Consider the following 23,885-nt stretch of genomic DNA (forward strand, 5'->3'; position numbering starts at 1 on the left):
ATGTGTGTGTGTGTTTTTCCCCCTTTGGTAAATGCAATCCACAAGCAAATTTTAATCAACAGCGCGTGTGACATGACCTGACCTAAAAAAGCTGCCTCTATCCACACATGCACTGTTACGTCAAAATCAACGTCGTGTCATTCATTCATTCATTCATTCATCACAACACCCCCCCTATCCTACGCGCTTTGCATCCCCCACCCCCAATCCATCCCGGTTTATTGAGGCAGTTCTCACCTCATACTATTCCTTCTCTGTCACTTTGATCCCTGTACTATAAATATATCCAATATATCTCTTAAATCTCAATTTCTTTTACGATTCTTAGCATCCTTCCCATTTTCTTCCTCGAAATAGACTTGATTGTTATACTTATCCCATGGGGGGGTTAGTTTACAAATTGCATAATTTTACGTGTGAATTAGAAAAGAAATTAAATTATTATAGATTTTGTTTTTAGAAAAACACTAAATTAAATGAAATTGGATAGAAGGGTGCGCATTGTAGATTAAGGGATCTAATTACAATTTCTTTTTATATAAGGTCTAATATGAAGAATGTAGGAGAATACATGGATGAAAATGCGCCATTAAATCCGCACTCTCCCTTCAATCAGAGAATGAGAGAGCAACCCAAACCAAACACCTGAAGCGCATTACGCACCCTGCACCTTCTACTCTCATCCAGCTAAAATAAGCAGTCTAATCCCAGAAAAAATAGTCACAATAAACCACTGACCAGAGATCACTCCTCAGAATCCATTCAGTTTTCTCCTTGTCTGCTAGCGTTTCCTCCTTTTTTTTATGACCACTCACTGCTCTACTACTTTCACTCCCTTCATTATTTTTATTTTTATTATTATATTACAATAAATAATAATAAATTTATTTCCCGTAACGGTTCTCTCTCTTTCCTTTCTAGCTGATTCCAGATCGAGAATCAAAAAGATTGGAAAAAAAATCAGAAGCTGATTGATGAATCTTGAGTAATGGGCTGCGTCTACTCGCGATCCTGTATCGGCGAGGTCTGCATACCGAAAGACCTAAAAGCAAAAAACCAAAACCACCAAGAAACCACTCAGAAAGCTGGAGAGATTCCAGTCTTCTCTCCTGCTGCATCATCTTCATCACACGAATCCGAAACTCGTGACCACATCAACCAACCAAGCAACCATGAGTTAGGAATTACCAGACTTTCACGTGTCTCCTCGCAGTTCCTCCCTCCTGACGGATCTAGAACCATCAAAATCCCATCAGCAAACTACGAATTAAAATGCTCCTACCTCTCGCAGCGAGGGTATTATCCTGACGCCTTAGATAAAGCGAATCAGGATAGTTTCTGTATCCACACCCCGTTTGGTGCAAGTCTGGACGATCATTTCTTCGGCGTTTTTGATGGGCACGGGGAGTTCGGTGCTCAATGTTCGCAGTTTGTTAAGCGGAAATTGTGCGAAAATCTGTTACGTAACGGGAAGTTCCGGGTGGATGCTGTAGAAGCATGTCACTCTGCGTTTTTGAGCACGAATTCGCAGTTACACGCGGATAGTTTAGATGATACTATGAGTGGGACCACTGCTATAACTGTTTTAGTTAGAGGGAGGACGATTTATGTGGCGAATTCGGGTGATTCGCGTGCTGTTATAGCCGAGAAAAGAGGGAATGAGATAGTTGCAGTTGATTTGTCGATTGATCAGACTCCATTTCGTGTTGATGAGCTTGAGAGAGTTAAGCTTTGTGGTGCCAGAGTGCTTACATTGGATCAGATTGAAGGGTTGAAAAATCCTCATGTTCAGTGTTGGGGAAATGAAGAGGGTGATGATGATGGGGATCCGCCCAGATTGTGGGTCTCGAATGGGATGTATCCAGGGACTGCATTCACTAGGAGTATTGGGGATTCGATCGCCGAGAGTATTGGTGTTGTGCCTAATCCTGAGATTGTTGTTCTGGAACTTGGACCTCAGCATCCCTTCTTCGTGCTTGCTAGTGATGGAGTTTTTGAGTTTTTGTCTAGTCAAACTGTGGTTGACATGGTAATTTTCCTTTTCTTGTTGTGTTTTAAGAAATCTGATGCTGCAAAAACGAAAGCGCTGCAGTTCCTTATTTCATATACAATTGCATTTACTTATTCTGCTTATAAATCTCTAGGTTGCAAAATATAAAGATCCGCGCGATGCCTGTGCTGCAATTGTGGCTGAATCATATCGACTTTGGCTACAGTATGAAACTCGTACAGATGATATCACAGTGATAGTTGTGCATGTTAATGGTTTAACTGAAGTAGGTGGACTGGACTTGTTGCTTACATCAATTCTCAAACTCTCTTTCTCCTACTCTTTGTTTCTGAACTCTTCAATTTTTTTTTCTTCTTATCTTTTTTCTATTGTCAGAGTTCTGTTAGTCAATCTACAATAAGTCCAGGGGCTTTACGACCACCTGTTCCTCAAATTGTTGAGGTAACAGGATCAGAATCTCCTGCAAACTTTGGGTGGAATGCAAGGAACCCTCGCGTGAGGCATGATTTGTCACGGGCACGCCTCCGTGCCATTGAGAGTTCACTTGAGAATGGGCAGCTCTGGGTTCCTCCATCTCCAGCCCATAGGAAAACTTGGGAAGAAGAAGTAAGTATTATTTAATACGTTATCTACTCTTGCATTTGAAGTGAACTTGTGTAAGAGAGAAGTGGCACACAACAATTTTCTTTGGGAGTTTTCACATGGAATATCCATGGGTGCTAAGTTGTTACTTATTCATATGCTACAGGCACACATTGAGAGAGCATTGCATGGTCATTTCCTCTTCCGAAAGCTTACTGATACTCAGTGTCATGTTCTATTGGATTGCATGCAAAGAGTTGAAGTTCTGCAGGGAGAAGAAGTTGTTAGACAGGTTAGTTTGTTCCTTGTTTCCTCTTTTAGTTTGGAGCAAAACTTTTACAGAGTTCTTTAGCTGACCGAATGAGCTGGAACTACCATAGAAGAATATATGATCACTGTAATGGATATTTTTTGGTGTAATGGAATGTTGGTCACCATTTCTTGACCATATCCTCCTTCCATTTCATTATATCACATGCTATAAGATGCATGAATGTGTTAATCGAAGGAACATATGAATCTGAAAGCATTTTCAGTACCTGGTTAACATTGTAAAATTCGTGAGAAGCTTTTAAATGGTCAACCTACTCCAGAAAACAATGCTTGAAACAGAGAGCTGCCTGCAGCCTTCCTGATATGTTTTTCTAGGACCAGACAATTGCAAATGGAGCAGGTAATTGCTATTTGATACTGGCCTTATGTTTACATGGCTACCAAATGCAAGAAGTACAGAATATCTTCTTGAGTGCCAGCCAATCTGGGTGGAGTTTTATTGTGACTGTAGAACTTTAATGATGGTCATGATTGGCAGGGTGGTGAAGGTGATTGCTTTTATGTTGTTGGCAGTGGAGAATTTGAGGTGTTCGCAACTCAGGTTTGCATTTCTATCTTCATTAAACTGTCAACTTACCTTTCTTTTTTGAGGAGTGAGGGCCATGGATTGGTTGCTGATCATACTATGTGATGTCAGGAAGAGAAAGATGGAGCATTGCCTAGGGTTTTGCAGTCCTATACAGCAGAGAAGTTATCGTCTTTCGGAGAGCTGGCGTTGATGTGCGTTATAATTCCAATTGCTTTTGTACTCATGCTCTATGATATTTCTGTTGCTGCAAAACATTCTTTGATTTTTTTCATAGGCAGGAAAAAAAATAGAATTCAACTGAACAGGTTCCCTAGCAATTGATATCTGTTTGCTTTTTGATTGTAAACTTGTAAAACTATGTTTCAAATTGTTACAAACACTTGCATAATTGATTCAATACACTTTGTAAGCTGAACTCTTCCCTAACTCTCCTTTATGTACATGCATGATGTGGTATTCTGTGAATTTGTTGATACAGTCCTAACGGATTAAAATGGTTTTATTTCCTTATTTATTCTTTAAATGGTAATCGTTGTTATACATGGAAATGCAGGTACAATAAGCCTCTTCAGGCCTCTGTTCGTGCTGTGACGAGTGGAACGCTGTGGGCTCTAAAAAGAGAGGATTTTCGAGGAATACTGACATCGGAATTTTCTAATCTGTCATCCCTGAAGTTGCTTCGTTCTGTTGATTTGCTTTCTCAATTGACAATCTTGCAGCTTAGTCATATTGCAGATACTCTTTCTGAAGTTTCCTTCTCAGATGGCCAAACCATAGTCGATATGGTAAACTTGTTTGCTTGAATATGTTTTTCTTACACTAGTTTCATTTTGATTTATGTTTCTTGAACACGTATTTGCAGGATGAGGGTCTCTCTGGATTACACATCATCCAAAAAGGACAAGTGAGAATTACTTTTGATGCGGACTTATTAAGTTGTCCAAATGTTGGAAGTCTGAAGTCTGAAAATCAAAAAGAGGATGATTATCTGCACTGTGGTAGCAAGCTATCCTTAGAGAAGAAAGAGGGAAGCTATTTCGGTGAATGGGAACTTCTTGGTGAACATTTTGATTCTGTAAGTGCAGTTGCTATTGGTGCATGTGTATGCTCTGTCTTGACAACGGAGAAATTTGATTCAGTTGTTGGTCCTTTGGCAAGGCTTTCCAAGGGAGAGGAAAAGTACGTTATAATTTCGAGTATGGAATTTAAGTAGCTGAAAGAAACTATTTTTCTTAATTGACATTCATAGTGTTTATCTCTCTCTCTGGGTCTTTTTATTCCTTAAAGGAAATTTTTTCATGTTTTTTCTTAATTGATATCATTTAGGTCAAGGAGCTCTTCTTCGAATTTTTTCAAGGAATCTGCTGAAATTACCAATGTGGCAGCTCCTCTTGAAGTTCGGCTATCTGATCTGGTGAGAGATATTCTCTGTTGTTGTGCTGCTGATATTATACTTAATAGAGATATTATCCGGACATAGTCTAATAATGTTATCTGTATAGGAGTGGAGCCATTCTTTATATTCCACTGATTACAGTGAGGTTGGGCTTGTAAATTTGAGGGACTCAGGTTGGTTGCTCTATTCATCTGTAGCTCCCTCTTTTAGTATCCCGCACCATTTTCTTTTCCATCAGTCATTGGCATGTTGTTTGATTGGCTAGGTTTGAAGCATAAACAAGTGTAAGGTTGCATATAATTTTTAGGGTAAATTACAATAACCACCTTGAGGTTCTGAAATTACGAAGACCACCCAAAAGTTTGAAATTTGACAGAAAACCCCTCCATGAGGACTATCCTCAAGAAAACCTTTCAAAATCTCCTTTTGTGCCCAAAATGCTCTTACTATTTTTAAAACCCCTTTAACAGTAAGGGCATTTAGGGCACAAATTGTTTTTTTTTTAATTTTTTATAATATCTTCAAACCTTTGGGTGTTCTATGTAATTTGAAGATGAGCAAATTTGACACGCACCCACTTTTCCAACCTTCATGACTATACATGTTTGCATGGAAAGGGGCTGATGAAAATACCAGGTGTGCTATGGTGTTTATGGGAATCACACAGATTCTTATGAAATGCACCTTTTTTGTTCTTTCAGAAAATTTGCTTAGTTTGAAAAGGTTTTCAAAGCAGAAGATCAAGACTCTGGGAAAGGAGGAACAAGTTTTGAAGGAGAAGAATCTTATGAAAAGTTTGGGTGCTTCAGCTTTTGTGCCTGAGGTTCTATGTACCTGTGCAGATAGAAGACATGCTGCCATATTGCTAAATACATGCCTTGCTTGCCCATTGGCATCAATACTTCACACAGCACTTGACGAACCATCTGCACGGTTTTGTGCTGCCACTGTTGTTATTGCCTTGGAAGATTTGCATAAGGTTTCTTGTCTAAAAGCATTTCTTCATCATTTCCCTGTTGAATCCCTGATATTGCAGTTTAGATATGATTAATGAAGTCTTTTACCTGAAGTTGTTGTTCAGATATGATTATTACAGGTTTTTACGGTGCATCTGTGTTTCATTTGTTTTCAGAATGGTGTTCTCTACAGAGGGGTGTCTCCTGAGGTCTTAATGTTGGACCGAACAGGATATATACAGGTTGGTTCGGGATTATGTTTTACCTGACATCATGTTCTTAGATATTCAGATCAGTTTCATGCTACTTTACAGTAAACTTTCTCCTATTACTTATGAAGGAAGGTGAATTTCATGAATTATGCTTAATTGTTTTATTCTGTTGTCTTGTAGCTAGTAGATTTCAGGTTTGGAAAGAAGTTGTCTGGTGAAAGAACATTTACAATTTGTGGAATGGCAGACTCTTTAGCTCCTGAGATAGTTCAGGGAAAGGGGCATGGTCTTCCTGCTGACTGGTGCTGATCCATCATTTCATACCTAAAATAGAACTTTGGTTTAAATATAGCAACTGCTTTATTTAGCATCCAAAAGGAATCTGTTATGGATTGTTTATGTTTGCTGTTTGCTCTTCTGTTACCAAAGTGAACATTTTTGGTCATGTTAATCTAAAATTATATAATGCTAAAGCTATAACCATTTAGAGCAGAACAGTCATTTTTGTTTAACTTAATTGATTATATGTTCAGGTTAGCTGCTATTACGAGAAGTAGACATGGAGATTATTGTGTGTGATCACATACTTTATTTCCTTATTTATTTTTTGAAAATTTTGTGAATGACTATCGGTAGTATTTACGCAAGTCTGAGTTAAGTGATCACTCTGTGTTTTCAGGAAGAGTTAATGAAAATAGGAAACTAGGATTCAGTATGCCAAGAATATGGTAATTCTCATATTTGTTCTGAACTAACATCAGGAAAATAAAATTTTAAATTATGTAAATAAACAAAACAATCATTCAGGTATATGAATGATTGAGGACTCGTGCTCATTATTCTTGTATTTCATATGCTAATGACATTTAGCACTACAGTGAACCTTGCAGTTCAATAAGATTTTAAGTAGACATATCTCACTATTTGCACATGTTTGTTTTCAATATAAGAAAACACGTGCATGAGAGGAAAAAATGGAAAAAAGAGTTTTGCTCTTCTCATGGAGCACGGTGTGAACTCTACACATTTATAGTTCAGTCCATGGTAAACGTTTATGGTAATTGAAGGTGTGCTTGTTCCAACCATGTCTGCTATTTATGGTGATTCTGTTTCCTTCTTTTCCATTGAATTCTGGTTGAAAGATCTGCAACAGCTTTTAACTTTTGTCTGTGGTTGTGCAGGTGGGCAGTGGGAGTCTTGATCTATTTCATGCTGCAAGGTGAAATGCCATTTGGGTCGTGGAGAGACAGTGAACTTGATACATTTGCAAAGATTGCGAAAGGACAGCTAAATCTTCCTTCTAATTTCAGCCATGAAGCTGTTGAGCTCATCACCCAGGTCTTGTTGAAACTGTTAAAATTTTTTCCTTCATGATTTTTCTCTCTTTTCATGCAGTAAATTGTTAAAGCCATCAGATTCTTACTTGTGTATAAACCTCTTCAGTTGCTTGAAGTTGATGAAAGTTCAAGACTTGGAAGCCTAGGTCCCAATTCTATAAAAAATCATCCATGGTTTGATGGTATTGACTGGAAAGGGATTAGAGATAGAAGCCTTCCTGTTCCTCGTGAAATAACCTCTCGGGTTGCCCAACATTTGGAAAGTCACTCTGTGGAATGCACTGCTCCTCTAACTTCTCAATCACAAGATTTAGACGATCTCAATGCTCTTGAATGGCTTGATGATTGGTAGAGAAATAATTGACATGGGATTTCCATTTCTCTACTACTCTTTGGGATGGAGCTCTCCTCTCCGGTGAGACCAACTTTTGGGTGTTTGAGTACACACTCGAGAGCCTAGAGATTGCAGAAGGCGTGCACAGAATGAAAAGTGAGCTTTGCGCCTGAACTGGCTCAGAGTTCTCCAGCCCTTTTCTGGTCAAAGTACTTGATTATGATAGCATCAGCAAATAATATCATATGGGTAGTTACACTAACCAATTCAATGGAGAGGTCAGTCAATAAACTTTTCTATATATTAATCGTGTATTTTCTTTCCCACTTCAGTAAATGTGTATATATGTAAATGAGAGATGGTTTTTTTCTCCTAAAACGAAATATAGCTTCCCACTTTATTCTTTATATGGCTTTTGATTTCACTGGCTTAGAAACATGGCTTTGCGGGAAGTTTACTCTCATATATTCTTTCATTAATAGCTAATGTGGAATGTATTGTTATTGTTGAGAGCTGCTTCATGGATAAAACTCAATTGATTGAGATAAATGAACATAGGGAAACCTTTTTTGGGAGTGTTGTTACGTTTATTATCTTAAGCTTGGATAATTATTATTATTAGGGCGTTGGCTGAATCGGTCTTTTCCCGCCGAAATTTATATATTCTCCACCCTAAATCCCTTCTATTTTCAATTCCAATAAGCCTGCAAATGCAAATTCAATTGTTTGACAGTCGTGTCTGTGTGTGCTTGCTTGGAAAGACACTGTTCGGCTGGAAATATTCCTCTCATGGATCGGAACCTATTGTGGAGGCCTCGCAGGGAAAACGTTATGTGATTGTGTCTGAAAGCCCTTAATAGCTCTGATAATTTTTGTTTCTCAATTGACATGGATTTGACAGTTTGGGTTACGGGTGAATTATTTCCAAACAAATGGGGAAGAAGAGAATAAGAGGGCTATAATTGTTACTTGTACTGCTGCTGAATGTCACGAAACTTCTTTTTTTTAGGGGGTGTTTGGTGTAGTTTTTGTTTATATATTTAGGTGTTTTTTAAAAGTATTTTTGGTTAAAAAAATATTAAATTGATGGATTTTTTTAGTTTTTTATGATGATTTTGATTTGTTGATGTTAAAAATAAAACAAATCTGAAAAAAAATATTTTAATATATTTTCAGACAAAAAAACTACTTTAAAAATTACTTTGCATCACAGAACTAAACTCATCTTCTTAAAATTATTACATGTAGTCTGCCTTTTCTTTTCTTTTCTAAGTTTTCTGATGGCATGTCTATTTTGATAATCAATGTGCTATTCATTTGCTATTTTTATTTTTTATTTTTTTTATCATCAAAGATTTTAATCATCGAGGTGGCTTTAGTAATTAGAAAATCAAGATTCCAGTTTTTAAACTCTAAAATACTAGATTTCAATTATTTTTCATCTAAAAATATGAAAAAAAAAACCATTTCACGAACTTTATAACTTTTTTCCAACAACAAATCATATTCTAATTAACCTAAAAGCTAAAAATCAAATCAAATTAAAAAAACTTTTGAAGCGCCAATCTACCTTTTCTAACATAATTAAAGATGGAAACAACTTGTATTAAGTTTCTCTCTAAAAAATGAATTTATAAATACTAAAATCAAAGTTATTAATGGTAAGAATCAAATTACCTGAGAGCTTTTTCTCTCCTCAAATTTTTCCGGTGACTCTCTCTCTCACCTCTTAAGATACAAGGACTTAAACACAAAATAAATGAAGTTTGAGACCTAAATGAATAATCCAACACTAGAAGATATTAAATGTAAAAAAAAATTAAAATGAAGGGATCAAAATGTAGATTTACATGCCTTTTGAACAATAAACATGTGGAAGACGTTGTATTTTTATCAAATTTGATCATTATTTTTTTAAAAAATTTCTACAATAAATTCAAATTGTCCCAATTAAAATTGACATACAATTCAATCTCGAGACAAGTCACAACACCTAGGAAGCACAATGACATGCAATCTGGAGGGAACGAGAAAAATCAAGAGCAACAAATTAAAAAAGAAAATGAAATTTGATGACCAAGATGGAGCTAAAACATTTGAGAGGCTATGAACAAAGATTTGCAAAGTAAACAATATTATGAATAATGAACTGTTAGAAGATTTGCAAGTCTCTTAAAAGCCTTTTTTTTTTTTTTTATGATTTACGCGGGTGTTCGGGCCAGTTTGTGCGTACCATGACTAATCCCACGGCCCACTGAACATCTTGCAAACCCAAGTAAGCATGTAAGGCACCGCGGGGATGACAGACGTGCACCGGGAGGTTCGAACCCGGGTGCAGAGGAAAGGAACAAGTCCCTTCCACCGCTAGGCCAATACCTCAAGTGCTCTTAAAAGCCTTTCTTTTTTTTAGTTTAACGTGGGTGTCCGGGCCAGCTTGCGTGCACCTCAACTAATCCCACGGGCCCTGAAGTTAACGACTATGTAAGCCTCCAGTGGCCATCATATGAGCAACCACATGGCTCGAACCTGAGACCACAGAGGAAGCAAACCTCTTGGTTCCAAGCTCTTACCACTGGGCCACCACCTAGATGGTTTCTTAAAAGCCTTTCTTAATTTTATATGTATTGGTTATTGGGTGAGGTCTAATTTGCCCATGAAAAATATGTTTGGTTCAAATATTTAGAGGATTTGTTAAAGAAATTTATCCCTTTCTCTACTTATATATACATGGACATAACTCATATAAAAATATAAGTTTTTATTATTGAAATAATATATATATTTTTTGTTTTTCTTTTATTTTGGACTCTTTGAATTAACTTGACAATATTTATAAATATATTTATAACGTGGAATATCATTTTGATTCTAATAATTGAAATGACACTTAATTAATTGATTCAAAAACAAGAAAATAATTCTCATATTACAAGAAAGTTTCCTATAAATTCTACAATATGCTTCTATTTTTCATGTGGGACAAGAGTAGTAAGTATTTAATTTGTTTTCTTTCTTCTAAGCTATAATGAAATAGGAGTGCACTTAAAAATACACCATATTTTTATTTTAAATGGTTAAATTATTCCATGCTTTAGCACGCAGCATTTGGTTACAGAGTGTTTGTTGTCAACTTCCATGTGAAAGCCTTGAAGTGGCAGTGGCATGTATGTGTACGGACATGGTGCATGAACCTGGCCTTCGTCCACATATTTTCTGATTTCTCTTGCTACACTAGGCATGGTTGTTCCTCGCCATGCAGAGGAGGGACTTTTAAAATGGGAAAGTGAAGCTGTGTTCTATGGATTGCCGGCATTCGTTGACCTTAAAATGGGTTTTCTTTCCCTTCACTACATCACAAATCCTAATAAATTCTTTTCTCGCAAAAAAAAAAAAAAACTTGGATTCATAAAAGTAATTAGATAATAACTAGTGGGAAGTGAAGCACATCTACTCCATAAAACTAAGCTATTAAATCATAATGCCGACAAAATCATGGTTTAATTGTTGTAAGCGGTTGAAATTAGACTGTCATGATGTATGAACAAGGGTTTTTTAAATGTTTAGATAGAAATTGATTATATGTTCATGTTAATATTTTTTTTAGGGTATAAAAAATTGATGATCGGTGATAGAAAATCTAATACCTGGAAAACAATTTTTTTATGGGATTTAAGAAGTTTTTAATGATAAAATTAGTGATTTTAATAAAAAATTACAATAAATAAAAGAATTAACTTTAAATTCTTAAAAACAAGAGTGTTTTTTTTATTTATTAATTATATATGATTAATACTATGTAAAATAAAAATATGAATAGAAAATGAAAAAAATGATTGTTTTTTTTTTACGTTGAGATGATTTTTTAACATGGTATTAGAGTCTTGATGACTAAGTGATCACGAGTTCGAATCTCACAATCTCTATTTATTTGATAAAAATTAAACACAAGATTAAATGAGTTTATGCAAGTTTCAAGTTCAAAATGCTTTCACTTGAGACCTCATTTAATATTATAAATTATTTTGTGTTAGAAAATAATATAAATTATATCCTGAGACCTCATCTAATAACTTAAACTATTGGGTTGAAATTGATTCTTTGATACAGAAATATTATAAATTTAAACAAATTAAGCTCATATCAAATCTACACCCAAATATATATAATAAAATGTGCGAGGGAGGGAGATGATTGTAAGTAAATCATTAGTATTTTTTATTTTTAAAAAAACACCGACCTGACAACTTGTTTAAAAATTTATAAGAAAAAAACTTGGGGAGAAAAACGATTCAAGACAAGAAAACAGACCGAGCTCTTACATCAACAATGGCTAATAACAAGCACAAGTCCAGTGCCTTCTGTCTTGCAATCTAATTAAGGATTTATGTTAAAAATTAAATCACTTGTAGATACAAGTACTGAGGTTAAACTGTCCATGAAAAAAAAAAAAAAAAAAACACCAATATCCAGACAGAAAAGACGAAGTTTCTTGTTGATTAAGATGCTTTCTTTCTAATGGGCAGAGGTGAGCATTGATTCCTGGACTGTTTATACCGCGGACCAATTAATTTCATGTTAATTTTAATAAATATTCTGAATAATTCTATTAATTCAATCACCACTACTGTTAAAGTTTTTAAAATGATTCGAATCTTCAAAACGTAAACGATGGGCATACCGACACATCAATCAATTATGAAAGAAGGAAAAAAGAAACACATGGACGCATGATTGACACATCATTAACTAATTAGCAAACTGGGCTGGAGTTCATGTGAATTCATGAAAATAAAGAGAAATTTTTATGTATTCCTAAGGAAAAATTCACTGCGCAAATGAAACTTTTTTTCCAATGGCTTACATTTAAATTCAGTATCTGCAAATCTCACCAAATCCCAAGAACCTGAAAAATGTGAAGATCGTGGAAAGTAAAGAGTAAAAAACAGCAGATGAAAATAAAGATTTATGTTTTATACATCTAAAGTGTTTCTTGTGTTTTCAGTTTGTTGAATCCTTCTTTCTCTATTGGCAAACCACTGAACTGTTCTTCTGGCAATTGGCAACCAAAGCTGCCTCTGTCTATCTGCCTGTACATTACTTCCGTCCTGTGAAGACACTCTGTTAATGGTGTTCTTGAGACCAAAGCTTCTAAATCTAGAAAAAGCAGTGATCTCAGATACCGATCTTCTGTCAGTTGAATTTATAATCCTTGATGTCTGACCTGAAATCCCTTTTGAATCTGATGTTGAAGGTTGACCCTGAATTGAAATTTGAGAGTTTTTGTTGACTGGACTAACCTTGCTTTCCAACAATCTTTTCATTTCTATTTCTTCCTTGATCTTCAAAAATTTCTCATCTTCTATGCCTCTATTAGCTGTCGATTCCTCATCCAAATCCGGAGTATGGAACCTGTTGCTGGACATATCATGGAGCATCTCTGAATTCAAGAACATGAGGTCTGAAGAACTAGCACTGCTCCATCTATTCTTCAAGACCACATCAGATACAATAATTTTGTGCTTGAACTTATTGAAGATCTTTTGATCGTTATCACTGCCTTCAACTTCTTCTTTGATCCATAATTCTTCTTCCTTGCTAACCTTTCCACTTTTACGGAAGCTGCTTCCAACGCTAAATCTCGATGACCCTTGACGATTTTCCTCCCTCTGGACAAACAACTCCACGTTTGAGTCTTCTCTAAGCTCTGATTGATTCCCCAGGTATCGCATGCTATTTGAATAAGTGAAGATTGTCGGGTCCTCAGGATTGACCTTTCGCCTGCAAAGAGGGCAGCTTGAATGTTTTTCGAGCCACTGATCGACGCAGTTAATGTGAAAGGCATGCTTACATTTCGGCAGCAACCTGAGAATTTCAATATCTTCAAATTTTGAGAGGCAGACTGCACATTCAAGCCCTTCTCTTGATCCTTTAAGAGAAGTAAATCTGAAGAAAGGAAGCGACTCTATTACTGTCTTATCGATCCCAGAGAATCGAGATGCTGATCTAGTAAGTGCCGGACCATTTTCTGAACCACCATGAACAAGACCTCCCCTGTGGCAGAACTTTGCATAGATAAGGAGGATAAAAGTTAGCGAAAAGATGAGGAAGAGAATTCCTATAACAACAGCCAGACTGGGTCGGAAATTCGAGACAGCATCCTGTGAAGGTTCATTTCCCTGGATGAAAGTATTCTGTGCTTGGACTCGGAAGAGCACAAATAGGAGTTGCAAAGTGATAAAACTTGATTGATTCATGGTAAAATCAAAGCATCAAAAGTGATTTCCGAGAATTCGATGTTTCTCCTGCAAGCATTCTGCTAGAGGAGGAGTATCTTGTGGGTGCAAAGCCAATGGGGCAGCTTGAGAAGCATAGTCCTATAAAATAAAAAGGGTGCGAGTGACCCCAGTATGGCGTATGGTATTTATCTAGTTTGGCAGGTTTCTTGTGAAGCAATTCATGACTTGTCTTCATTTCACAAAGAATTTTAATATTATAGTTTTAGTTTTTAAACTTGGAAATGCAGTAGTGATGACAAGGTGGAGAGTCTTGTAATTTTATTACACAGTTTTGGCTGCTGCCTTGGTGGTCATCTTCCTATGCATTTCTTTTTTCTTTTTTCTTGTTGGTGTCGTTGTTCTTGACACTATCCATAGTTTATTCATTAAAATATCATAACCAATACCACATACAATGATGCAATAATTAACTCTACCGTAACCCATTTGATATATTTTTTTTTTATTAATATTGGTTTTCAGGCTAGTTTGCGTGTATCTCGACTAATCTCACGGGTCTTAAAGTTAAAGACCATGTAAGATTCCAGTGACTATAAGGTTTGTGAGACTCGAACTGGTAATCTTTAACAAACAAACTTAGAATCTGACCATTTGAGTTATATCCTTCAGAATTGTATTTGACATTTTTCTTTTTGAAATTTTAATGTGAACCTGTCTTTAATGAAGTTTTAATTTTATCAGGTGAACTGTTGCTGTTACCATAATTTACATTGAAAACTATATATATATATAAAAGTATCGTCAGTATACTTTGAAACCCCAAACCAGTTGTTGATAAGACCATCGAGGTCACTTCCAATTTGCTTCATTAATTACTCTAATTACTGCAATTTACAGGTCAATGTTAGTGGTGTAGGAAAGCCAACAAAGTCAATGAGATGGCAAGTAGGTAGGTGTTTCACTGCATTAAAGCTATTTTAGTTTTGTGGTAATATTGTTTTTTTAAATAATTTTTTTTAAAAAATACAAAGATATTGCCAATAAATCCAAAAAAAACTTAGAAATTAAGAAAAACACCACAATAACTCAAGCTACACATAAAATGACAAAATAAACTTTGATCCTTCCATTATAAGATTGTGTAATCGAATTCTTATTTTATCAAGCTGAAAAAACAAGTAAATATACGAGTATATCTTCTATATATCATCTAGATTTGAAAAAAAAATAAAATTAGCTACTACAACACAATAAAATTATGATACAGAATTAATAATTTAAAAATATTAATTGTAAGGCAATATAATATAACAAGAAAGATTTTAGAAGCACAAGAGCATCAATAAATAGAGTTAATAAATGAAATAAAACATTTGAGAAATCTAAATGGAAAAGAGATGGTTATTGCTGAAGAAAACCGAGACTCTCCAAATCCTAAAAAACATGGTTATCTATTTCAGAATCTTAAAGAAAACACCTCCTCACAATAAGTTTGAAAATCTTGCTGAGATTTTACATTAGAGCCTAGAACTCAATGGTCAGGATCTATTGTATCATCGAATGATGTCGAACACTGTAGCAATGTCTTAAGATTATAAGCTCATCAAATTTAAGCATTGTACTTGAAGACAGCCTCTTCCCTTTATTCTTTCAAGTGCAAGACATGCATTAGAAGACTATATTCATGCTGGGGCAAGTGCAAGACATGCATTAGAAGACTATGTTCATGCTGGGGCAAGCTAAGATTATAATAAAGTCAAGGTGAAAACAGTTGTTCTGCTCAAGTGGAAATGGTCAAGAAAACCTAGCTTGTTAAGGAACATGATCGTTGTCTTTGCTAAAGCATGCTTTTCAGGAGAGACCAGTCTGTAAGGAATAAACAGACACACCAGACCCGGCAGTGTTTCTCAAGCAGGCACATGGAGGATGATGGCCAGATTTCTTGAAAAGTCAAAGGCACGAAGCATTACAGGTAACAAATATATTTTGGTTATTCTCAACGCTTTTTTGTTTAGCCGCCTGCAGCAAAGAAAAACATCACAACTGCTCCAACCCAACATGAAGAGTAAAATACAGATTAGTTTGTTGGTGAGGATCTTGATGTTTATAGCAATATCTAAAAAATCCATCAGATACATAATCTTGTTCGAGAAAATTAATCTATGTTCTACAGCTGTTATGACGTTGAGAAAGCCATCTGTATACGTGGAACCAATTTGTTTAGTAGGTAGTTTCTGTGGTTGATAAAAAGTAAGTTTTAATAAAAATATGAGTTGAATTTAGATATGTTTTTGCTAAACGTTATGGTTGAAATTTATGTGTAGCAAAAAACAGTTGTGTTTGGGAGTGTGGTTACAGTTATTTTTTAAAGTGTTTTTTACTTGAAAATGTATTAAAATAAATTTTTTTAATTTTTTTTTAATTATCAGCGCATCAAAATGATCTGAAAATACCAAAAAATATGAATTTGAAGTAAATAAAAAAATAAAAAAATTTCAATTTTTTTCAAAAACGTTTTTAAAATGCAAAATTCAATTAAAAATACATGTAAAAACTGTTGCACAAAACTGCATTTCAAACTCAATTTTTTTATTTATTAAGCTCCATAACATAAAACACAGTTTGATTTGTTATCAAAAATTTAATTTATTATCAAATATTTTACTATATTTGTTTCACCGCAGATAAAAAAACTAGCAGAGAACAACTTTTTCAGGGTGCAAAAACTTCAATTTTAATTTCAATTTTCAATGGTAACCGAGTTCACTTTGTTTCCTCAAGTTCGAAATGAATATGTTAAAAATTCTATGAGATACGGGGCTTAAAATGGAAAAACAGTTTGTTGACAATTTATAAGCAGAGATTGACAACTAACAAGCGTCATCAAACACTTCTTAATAGGCAAGCAAACATGTTTATGAAATATCAAGAGTTCCTTTCACAATCGTTTAATGAGGATCCCATGTTCAAATCCTGTTGTTTGACTAAGAAAAATGTAACTTTCGACAGCCAGGACTACACCAGGTTTTTGCCGAGAGATTCGGGTGTCACATTTTCCTTGACAAAAAGAAGGAAATTTAAATTGAAATAGTTTTAACATTACTATTAGACGAAGAAATGAAGCAAGAACACTGATTATCATACACCCCTGCAATGTCTGATTGCAGTAACCAATGCAGCTGAAAATAAATCAGCGAGGAAGCATACTGAAAGTATGGAGGGATGTCACAAGAGGTATACAGGCCATCACCAGATTATGCTTCACAAAGTGTCACTGGTCGTGTTGAGCAAAAGATGATACACTTCAGCTCTGAGTAGAGGCGGCGGGATTGGCGTTTGGGAATGTAGCTAACCCATTGCCAGCATCTGGATTAGCATTTTCTTCACTTGCATGTCGAACAAACTCCTCAGGGGACATGTGGTAACCATGGCAAGCACAAACAATCCTGATTTGGTTTGCACTGTATTTGTAAGTAACACCAGAAATTGTTCTGCCATTCGGACCAGGCGCCGTGGTAGAAACCCATGGCAAATTTGGATACGAACCACATCCCCCAAATTTTACAGCTGGACCAATACCTGGCTTTATGGCTGAAAAATCAAAACAGATGGTTTCAGCTGTCGAACGCTCAGGTGGTGCATCCTTTGCCCTAAAGTTCATGGTGCTTCCTTTCGCATCATCTTCAGTATGAGAAGAGGAGCCTTCCTCTGTGATTAGTTGTTTGCGATCGCCTTTGGCCCGTCCCAATGTCCTCCCATCAAATTGTGCAACCTCAGTAGAATTTCGTGCAATAGCTTGCATGGCTGCTACATGCAAAGGACAAAGTTAAATAAAAAGAGAATCATTTTGAATCATATAGCCACAACAGCATAAAATGGCTTAAAACCATAATGACAGAGAAACAGCTGATGGCATCGATATCGACAGCCAATGAATCAGTAGAACATACAAAACGTAATGAGTCTATAGTAGGGATGATTTAGGAGAAAAGAACAATTAGAATAATCTTTCATGTTTAAATCTGAAAAATCAATATCCTTGTCAATCTATTGTCCTTATCGTAGATATGGGTCTCATGCAAAGATGACATTGGTTCACCAGTTAAAATCTACACAAAACCATGCATAGGCACAGCATATCCCAGCTTTCCACATCTTCAATAGTTTTAATCAGACAAATCAATCTGTCTTCCCACGCAAGAAGAGAAGACATCAATAGGCATAAAAAGGAAATCACATTATGATCGTGTGCAGGAAAGGTCAGGACTCTATGCATGGTGATGGATAGAAAGAAAGGCATAATAATCTCACCAGCAGGTTTCTAAATTAGGAAATTACACCACATATTCTTTAAGAATGGAAAAGATAAAAGAAACAATAAAAAGTGAGAAGAATGACCTTGAGAAATCTTCAGCCCATCATTCTGCTTCTCTGCATTTGATGGAGCTCTGCCAGGATAGGAAGGGTGGAACTGTTGAAGATGAGAGACCAAGCCCCAGGAATTATCCTTGTCCAATGTCGGAAGCTGGACTGGGGAATAGCCAAACATTACTGGCAAATTTCCAGGATTCACAGATTGGTTCCCAGGTCGCTGCTCGCCATTTGAAGTAGGCAGCACCTGAACCATGCCTGTTATTGGATGTCCTGAAGTGCTGGGTGCACCAACAGAGTTAGACTCCTTTATAGGAAATGAGTGAACATTCATGATGCTTACTGGTTGGACTGAGAATGGAACTCCATAATTCAAGTTTCCCTGCTTAAATTCATTTTCTGAAGAACTACTGAGCCTCCTTTGTCCTTGTAACTCCACAACACTTGAATCAGAAAATCCACGAATTTCATTTGTAGCCTCAGGAGGACCACCAACTCCAACAAACTGTTTGGAGCCATCATCATGGTGAGAAGCCAACCTTGAGGTGGAACCCTCAACTTCAGACTCTGCCACATCTTCGTTTTCAGCAGTTGAGCCATCTTCTGTAGTTATGGAGATATGTGATTTCTTGTCATGTAAATCAGAATGATGCGCATCTCTCTCATGCTTCTTCTGATTATTTAAATCATCAAATAACAGTTTACGCTTGTTACCCAGGTCTGATCTTTTTTCTTCATCAGTTTCAGCAGATCTATTAGCGCTTGAAACCCACAGCCCCCTATTGTTCAAATTAATAGGCGCATCTGCATCTGCATTGTTCTTGGAAAGGTCATTAAAGAACTTCTCTTGAGGTTTCACTGAATCACTTCTTTGAGACCCTGTACTTGAATCCTGCTTCTGGGTATTACCATGAAGAAAATTTTTAAAATCATCTACCAATTTGTTGCCTCTATCACCTTCTTCTGTCCTAGTATCTGAGGAGCTGCCACTTTTACCTTTGGATTTGGCAGATGATCCACCACAACCTAGACCCAAACTAAGCTCAAGCCCATTCTCATCCTCCATATTCAGGAACGAAAGATGCCAATCTGATCAAGTTACGAATTTGTCCAATAATCTCTTTTGCAGGTACTATCCTTCACATTCTACCCTAAAACCAGTAGGTATCATCTCCAAATGACCTGCCCTGCCTCAGTGAAAGTTGATCTTGCTCAAGGAAACAAAACAGGAAAGAGAAATCAGTTTCAATGAGACTGAAAGGTATGAAAAGGAGAGAAGAAATATAAAAATCACTAATAATAAGACATGAAGTTGAATATGGAACACTATTGATCAATCCAACTCAATTTAACAGCCACTTAAGTCCCACCAGCACCAAGTTCATATTGCAAAGTACGCATTATGGGATCAAAATGGTGAACTGGCAAAAACACAAGAACTTCATATAGAAACTATTCAAATTCTTCTATTTCATACTTTTGAACAGCATTGAAAGCTGTGCCTTTTTTAATTTAAATAGACAACTCCAGAAAAGGGAATTAATTTCACATCACCAAGAAACACTGAATCTAAACATAGCCAGAACTAAAAGAAATGGAACATGATAAGACTTGAGCAAAATGTTTGAGTGCCCCACACACGAAAACCATAACACACACACACACACACCCCTCTTTGAAATTTTATAAACCAACAAAATACAAAAGATACACAGATCAAAACCTTAAAATTCCCAGTTCTCATGAACGAGCCCACAAAACAAAACACACTAAGCAACAGTCCATAAATTTTTTTTTTGGCTCAGCCACCTCAAGCAACTAAGTCTTTATGCCCATATTCTTTCTATTAGTTTCTCAGCAACGAAAAACGAATGCCCAGATCTGTATATCATCAAATCATGCAAGCAAAGTCCAAACATTAAGGAAATTCACAAGAACCCATTAAACTAAAGCACGCAAAGAAAAGAAAACCCAAAATTAGGATTCAAAATTATCTCCTAAACCAAGCTTAATTTTTTTTTAAAAATCCAGATGCAACTCGTGTCAAGAATTATAAAGAATCCATACATAAGTCACAACTGTAAATATATATATATATATATATAAAACTCGTAAAAAAAGAAAGCCAGTACCTGAATCGAGAATCGAGCGAGAAGATCAGACCTTAAGCCAAAAGGAGTTTTTGAACAAAGAGCAGTGAGAGATAGTCAGGTAAGAGAAAAATAAAAGAACGAGAAAGAAAAGTAAGAGTTTTTTTTCTCCTAGATTTAAAAAATATATAAAAAAATAAAAAAAATTATATAAAAATATAACACAAATTAAAATTAAAGAATCATGATTCACAAGATATTATTAAAGACTCTTTCAAATTACAAATTCGATAAACATAACATTTAACAAGAAAAGACGAGAATGAAAAAAAAAAAAAAAAAAACCTCAAAGTCAAACTAAAATTTTAATGATAACATTATTAATATTATTAAAAAAATATCAATAAGACAAACTAATAATATTAAAAAAATCATCAATAATAATTAAAGTAAATTACAGAAGCAGTTCAAAGTAAACCTAACACCTTTAATTAATTTATATGATCTACTTGTTAATTATTTATGATTTTTTTTTATATTATAAAATTTATTTTGAAATTTTTTTAATAGTATCAACAATGTCTTGTTTTAATGTAACTTTGTGATTTTTTTTTTATCTTCTCTTTTTATTAAATATTATATTTATCAAATTTACAATTTAAAGATCAGGAATTGTAGATGTCATACGCTGTAAATTATATTATTTCTCTGAATATTTCTACACTGTATTATTTTATTATTTTTTTTCTACACTAGAGTTCAAAAACACTAGAAAAGTAAGGGGGTAGGTTTTTTTTTTAATTATTATTATTATTATTATTTTTCAGTACAAAACTACACGTGATTATCGTGAGAATAGATTCTCCGTAGCCGCTTCCACTTGTATTTTGTCTTTATATTGTTTTGCTAATTGGAATGGTTCATGTCCAAATTAGTTTGCTAATGTTTTCTTCCTCATTTCTACTTCTTGTTAGGTAATGCTCAATATCTCTAATTTTGATCGATTTAAATTTTAAGGTTACTATGATGCTTATTTGTTTTATTATAAGTAGATACATAATTAAGAATATTAATAATAAACATTTTATTTTGTTATATTCTATCCGTGATATAAAATATATAAATGAGTATATTTTTATAAAATTTTAAGTATAAAAATTATATTAAATTAATGTGACATTTCAAATTTCAAACATTAATATTAATTCTTTTATTAATTTAGCCATTGAAATCTTATATTATGTTTGTGTGTTATATAGTAATTTTAATTTCAATAATATAACAATAAATCTTATCGTGTGTATATAAAACCGTATGCCATAGTAAATTAGCTAAAAAAAAAGTAAAAGAAACCTGTAAAGGTATTGTTTAGGTTGTCGAAGCTAATGTGTCATTGTTAGGGGCAGAGCCGGAAAATAAAATTAAAAGAGGGGCAAATTAGAAGAATTATTCTAGAAGGGTCAAGATTTCAATTATTTTACTACTGAAACTATAAACATTGTTAAGGGAAGGGTTAGAAAAAATATTTCCTTGCAGGGGCCCCGACCCCTGCTAGCCCCCTGTCTCCGTCACTGGTCATTGTCATTCTCCTTAAGCTACGACACCCCCAAGCCCTCCTCCAATTTTTTTTTTTTATTTCCTTTCCTTTCCTGCCTCTTCCATGCCCTATGCCATTCTCCTTCCTAGCAACCATCAATCATATGAGAAATGCCTAAGATAAGGGAGATGGAAGTTAGGTTGAAAGAAGAGAAAAAAGAAAGAAAAAAGAAAAAAAGATGTGGTTATGTAGGCTGTCAGCAAAGGAGAGGGAAATAGAAAAGAAAAAAAAGAGAAAAGATATGATTATCAGTTATCTATATTATTTAAGAGTAAAACAAAAAACAAAAAACACCAGTAATTCATTGTGCCATGAATTATCTCACAATGTTTATACGCCTTTTTAGTTTTTTTTTAATGCATGATATTTTCTCGTTGATACATATCTTTATTTACACTTTATACATAATAAAAATCTCATCTCAATTGAGTTTAGAACCTTCCATCTCAATCACAATGTATATAAAATTAAGCTTGATAAAACAAAAACATGACAGTTACTTAATTTCTATTTCACTACACATCCTAAAAGTTTGGGCTTGACCTAATGTATGAGCACTTAAACTTGGCTCAACATTGAGCCACCCAATCCTCTCCCAATTACTAGATCATATGGATTGACTCGATTCTTGATCTATTTGAATTTATTGTTGATTTTCTTGAAACACATAAATACAAAAAATTAATTATTTTAAATTTTTTTAAGAGTTGCAGGAATCTTATTGGACAATTTTGAGTCATTTAGGATTTATATGAGGATTAATTAAAAATCAATTATTCCTTATAGGGTCTGATAAACTCTTCAAGACAAGGTCGTCGTAAATCATAAGTTATCTAATTTTTTGGCTTCTAATAATAATTCACACAAATTACCATATCAGAAATCTCTTAAACCCTTTTAGGAGAGAGACATTACCATGACTTAAATACTAACCTTTTCTTTTATATATCATAGGTTTTTCTTTTCTTATATAAAAAATATAAGGTATAACATTTTATTTATAGGAAAAAATTTATAATCCTATTAATGATAAAATACCACTTTGCTCCTTAAAAAAAATATCACATATATTATTTAAGAATAATTATTAGAAATTTTTGCAATCAAGTTTCTAATTGATTTTCTAGGTCTAGATTTGTAATCCCTTATATAAATTACATCCTAATTCTCAATTTCTAAACTTGTTTACAATCAAGTCTCACTTGATTAATCATCTCAATTTAATTTTTTAACAATAATTCTTAACGTGTGTGGCCCATTAGATTTCTAATATATTGACCCAAATATAAATCATAATCCTAACAAAAAAAATTAAATTAATTAATTTATTATCAATTCAACAAATTTATTTATTTATTTAATAATGAAGATCAAGTGCAGTGTCTAGTAACATGTCATAATCCTTCAAATTAAAAAAAAAATCATATATGATTTAACTTAACTTTTTAGTGGTCAGTTTCTCAATGTAACTATTATTCTTTCTTCAAGGATGTTTTGATTTAGACATTTGAGCATGGAGTGTATCTTCTCTATCAAATCATGTTTATTCTTAACATCATTGTTGCACTCGACATTATGGCAACTATAATTGGAACGAGTGAAAGTAAAAAAAAAAAGATTCACTGCCTGGTATTGTAATCACTAGAAAACCCTAACTGATATGCATAATTTTAAGGTAAAGAACTGGTTATGCTAAAGGAAATGTATCATCACCCTAAAGCATCATAACCAAAGTAAGTTATATTCCTACTTGTCTTTTATTCCTAATGGTCTGTTATGCCTAATCTATTGGTGGTCTGTCTACATGGGTGAGAATGGGTCTACTGCAATGATTTAAACCTTTGGTGGATGAGTGGATTTAAGCCTATTTATTCTAAAGTCCATGTTATCTTTGCCACTCT

The 23,885-nt window shown here is 34.5% G+C and overlaps 3 protein-coding genes across 5 annotated transcripts; 1 reads left to right on the forward strand and 2 right to left on the reverse strand.

Moving 5' to 3' along the window:
- The first annotated feature begins 656 nt into the window (after positions 1-656).
- On the forward strand, positions 657-8,097 carry LOC7488932 (protein phosphatase 2C and cyclic nucleotide-binding/kinase domain-containing protein). 2 transcript variants are annotated; one of them, XM_002324398.4, is made up of 15 exons: positions 669-2,029; positions 2,145-2,276; positions 2,387-2,617; positions 2,760-2,885; positions 3,405-3,467; positions 3,564-3,646; positions 4,009-4,240; positions 4,318-4,634; positions 4,782-4,869; positions 4,958-5,024; positions 5,553-5,830; positions 5,984-6,049; positions 6,200-6,321; positions 7,201-7,357; positions 7,463-8,097. In XM_002324398.4, exons 1-15 carry the CDS (start codon positions 989-991, stop codon positions 7,706-7,708), a joined length of 3,249 nt encoding a protein of 1,082 aa, XP_002324434.4. In that variant the 5' UTR covers positions 669-988; the 3' UTR covers positions 7,709-8,097. The 2 variants fall into 2 exon arrangements, with proteins under 2 accessions (XP_024445774.1, XP_002324434.4); XM_024590006.2 differs by lacking the exons at positions 5,553-5,830; positions 5,984-6,049; positions 6,200-6,321; positions 7,201-7,357; positions 7,463-8,097 and having other exon boundaries at positions 657-2,029; positions 4,318-4,651.
- A 4,368-nt stretch (positions 8,098-12,465) lies between these two features.
- Positions 12,466-14,103, reverse strand: LOC7458782 (E3 ubiquitin-protein ligase ATL42). Its single transcript, XM_002324979.4, has one exon. It carries the CDS (start codon positions 13,942-13,944, stop codon positions 12,661-12,663), a length of 1,284 nt encoding a protein of 427 aa, XP_002325015.3. The 5' UTR covers positions 13,945-14,103; the 3' UTR covers positions 12,466-12,660.
- A 2,703-nt stretch (positions 14,104-16,806) lies between these two features.
- LOC7488933 (ninja-family protein mc410) lies at positions 16,807-20,594 on the reverse strand. Of its 2 annotated transcripts, none has more exons than XM_024590306.2 (3): positions 20,430-20,594; positions 18,325-19,504; positions 16,807-17,730 (listed from the first exon to the last, which is right to left on the reverse strand). In XM_024590306.2, the coding sequence occupies exons 2-3, from the start codon at positions 19,361-19,363 to the stop codon at positions 17,231-17,233; spliced, it is 1,539 nt and encodes a 512-aa protein (XP_024446074.2). In that variant the 5' UTR covers positions 19,364-19,504; positions 20,430-20,594; the 3' UTR covers positions 16,807-17,230. The 2 variants fall into 2 exon arrangements, with proteins under 2 accessions (XP_024446074.2, XP_002325016.2); XM_002324980.4 differs by having other exon boundaries at positions 18,325-19,508; positions 20,430-20,588.
- Between the last annotated feature and the right edge of the window lie 3,291 nt (positions 20,595-23,885).

This window comes from Populus trichocarpa, chromosome 18 (assembly GCF_000002775.5).
Source record: "Populus trichocarpa isolate Nisqually-1 chromosome 18, P.trichocarpa_v4.1, whole genome shotgun sequence".
Classification (NCBI taxonomy): domain Eukaryota; kingdom Viridiplantae; phylum Streptophyta; class Magnoliopsida; order Malpighiales; family Salicaceae; genus Populus; species Populus trichocarpa.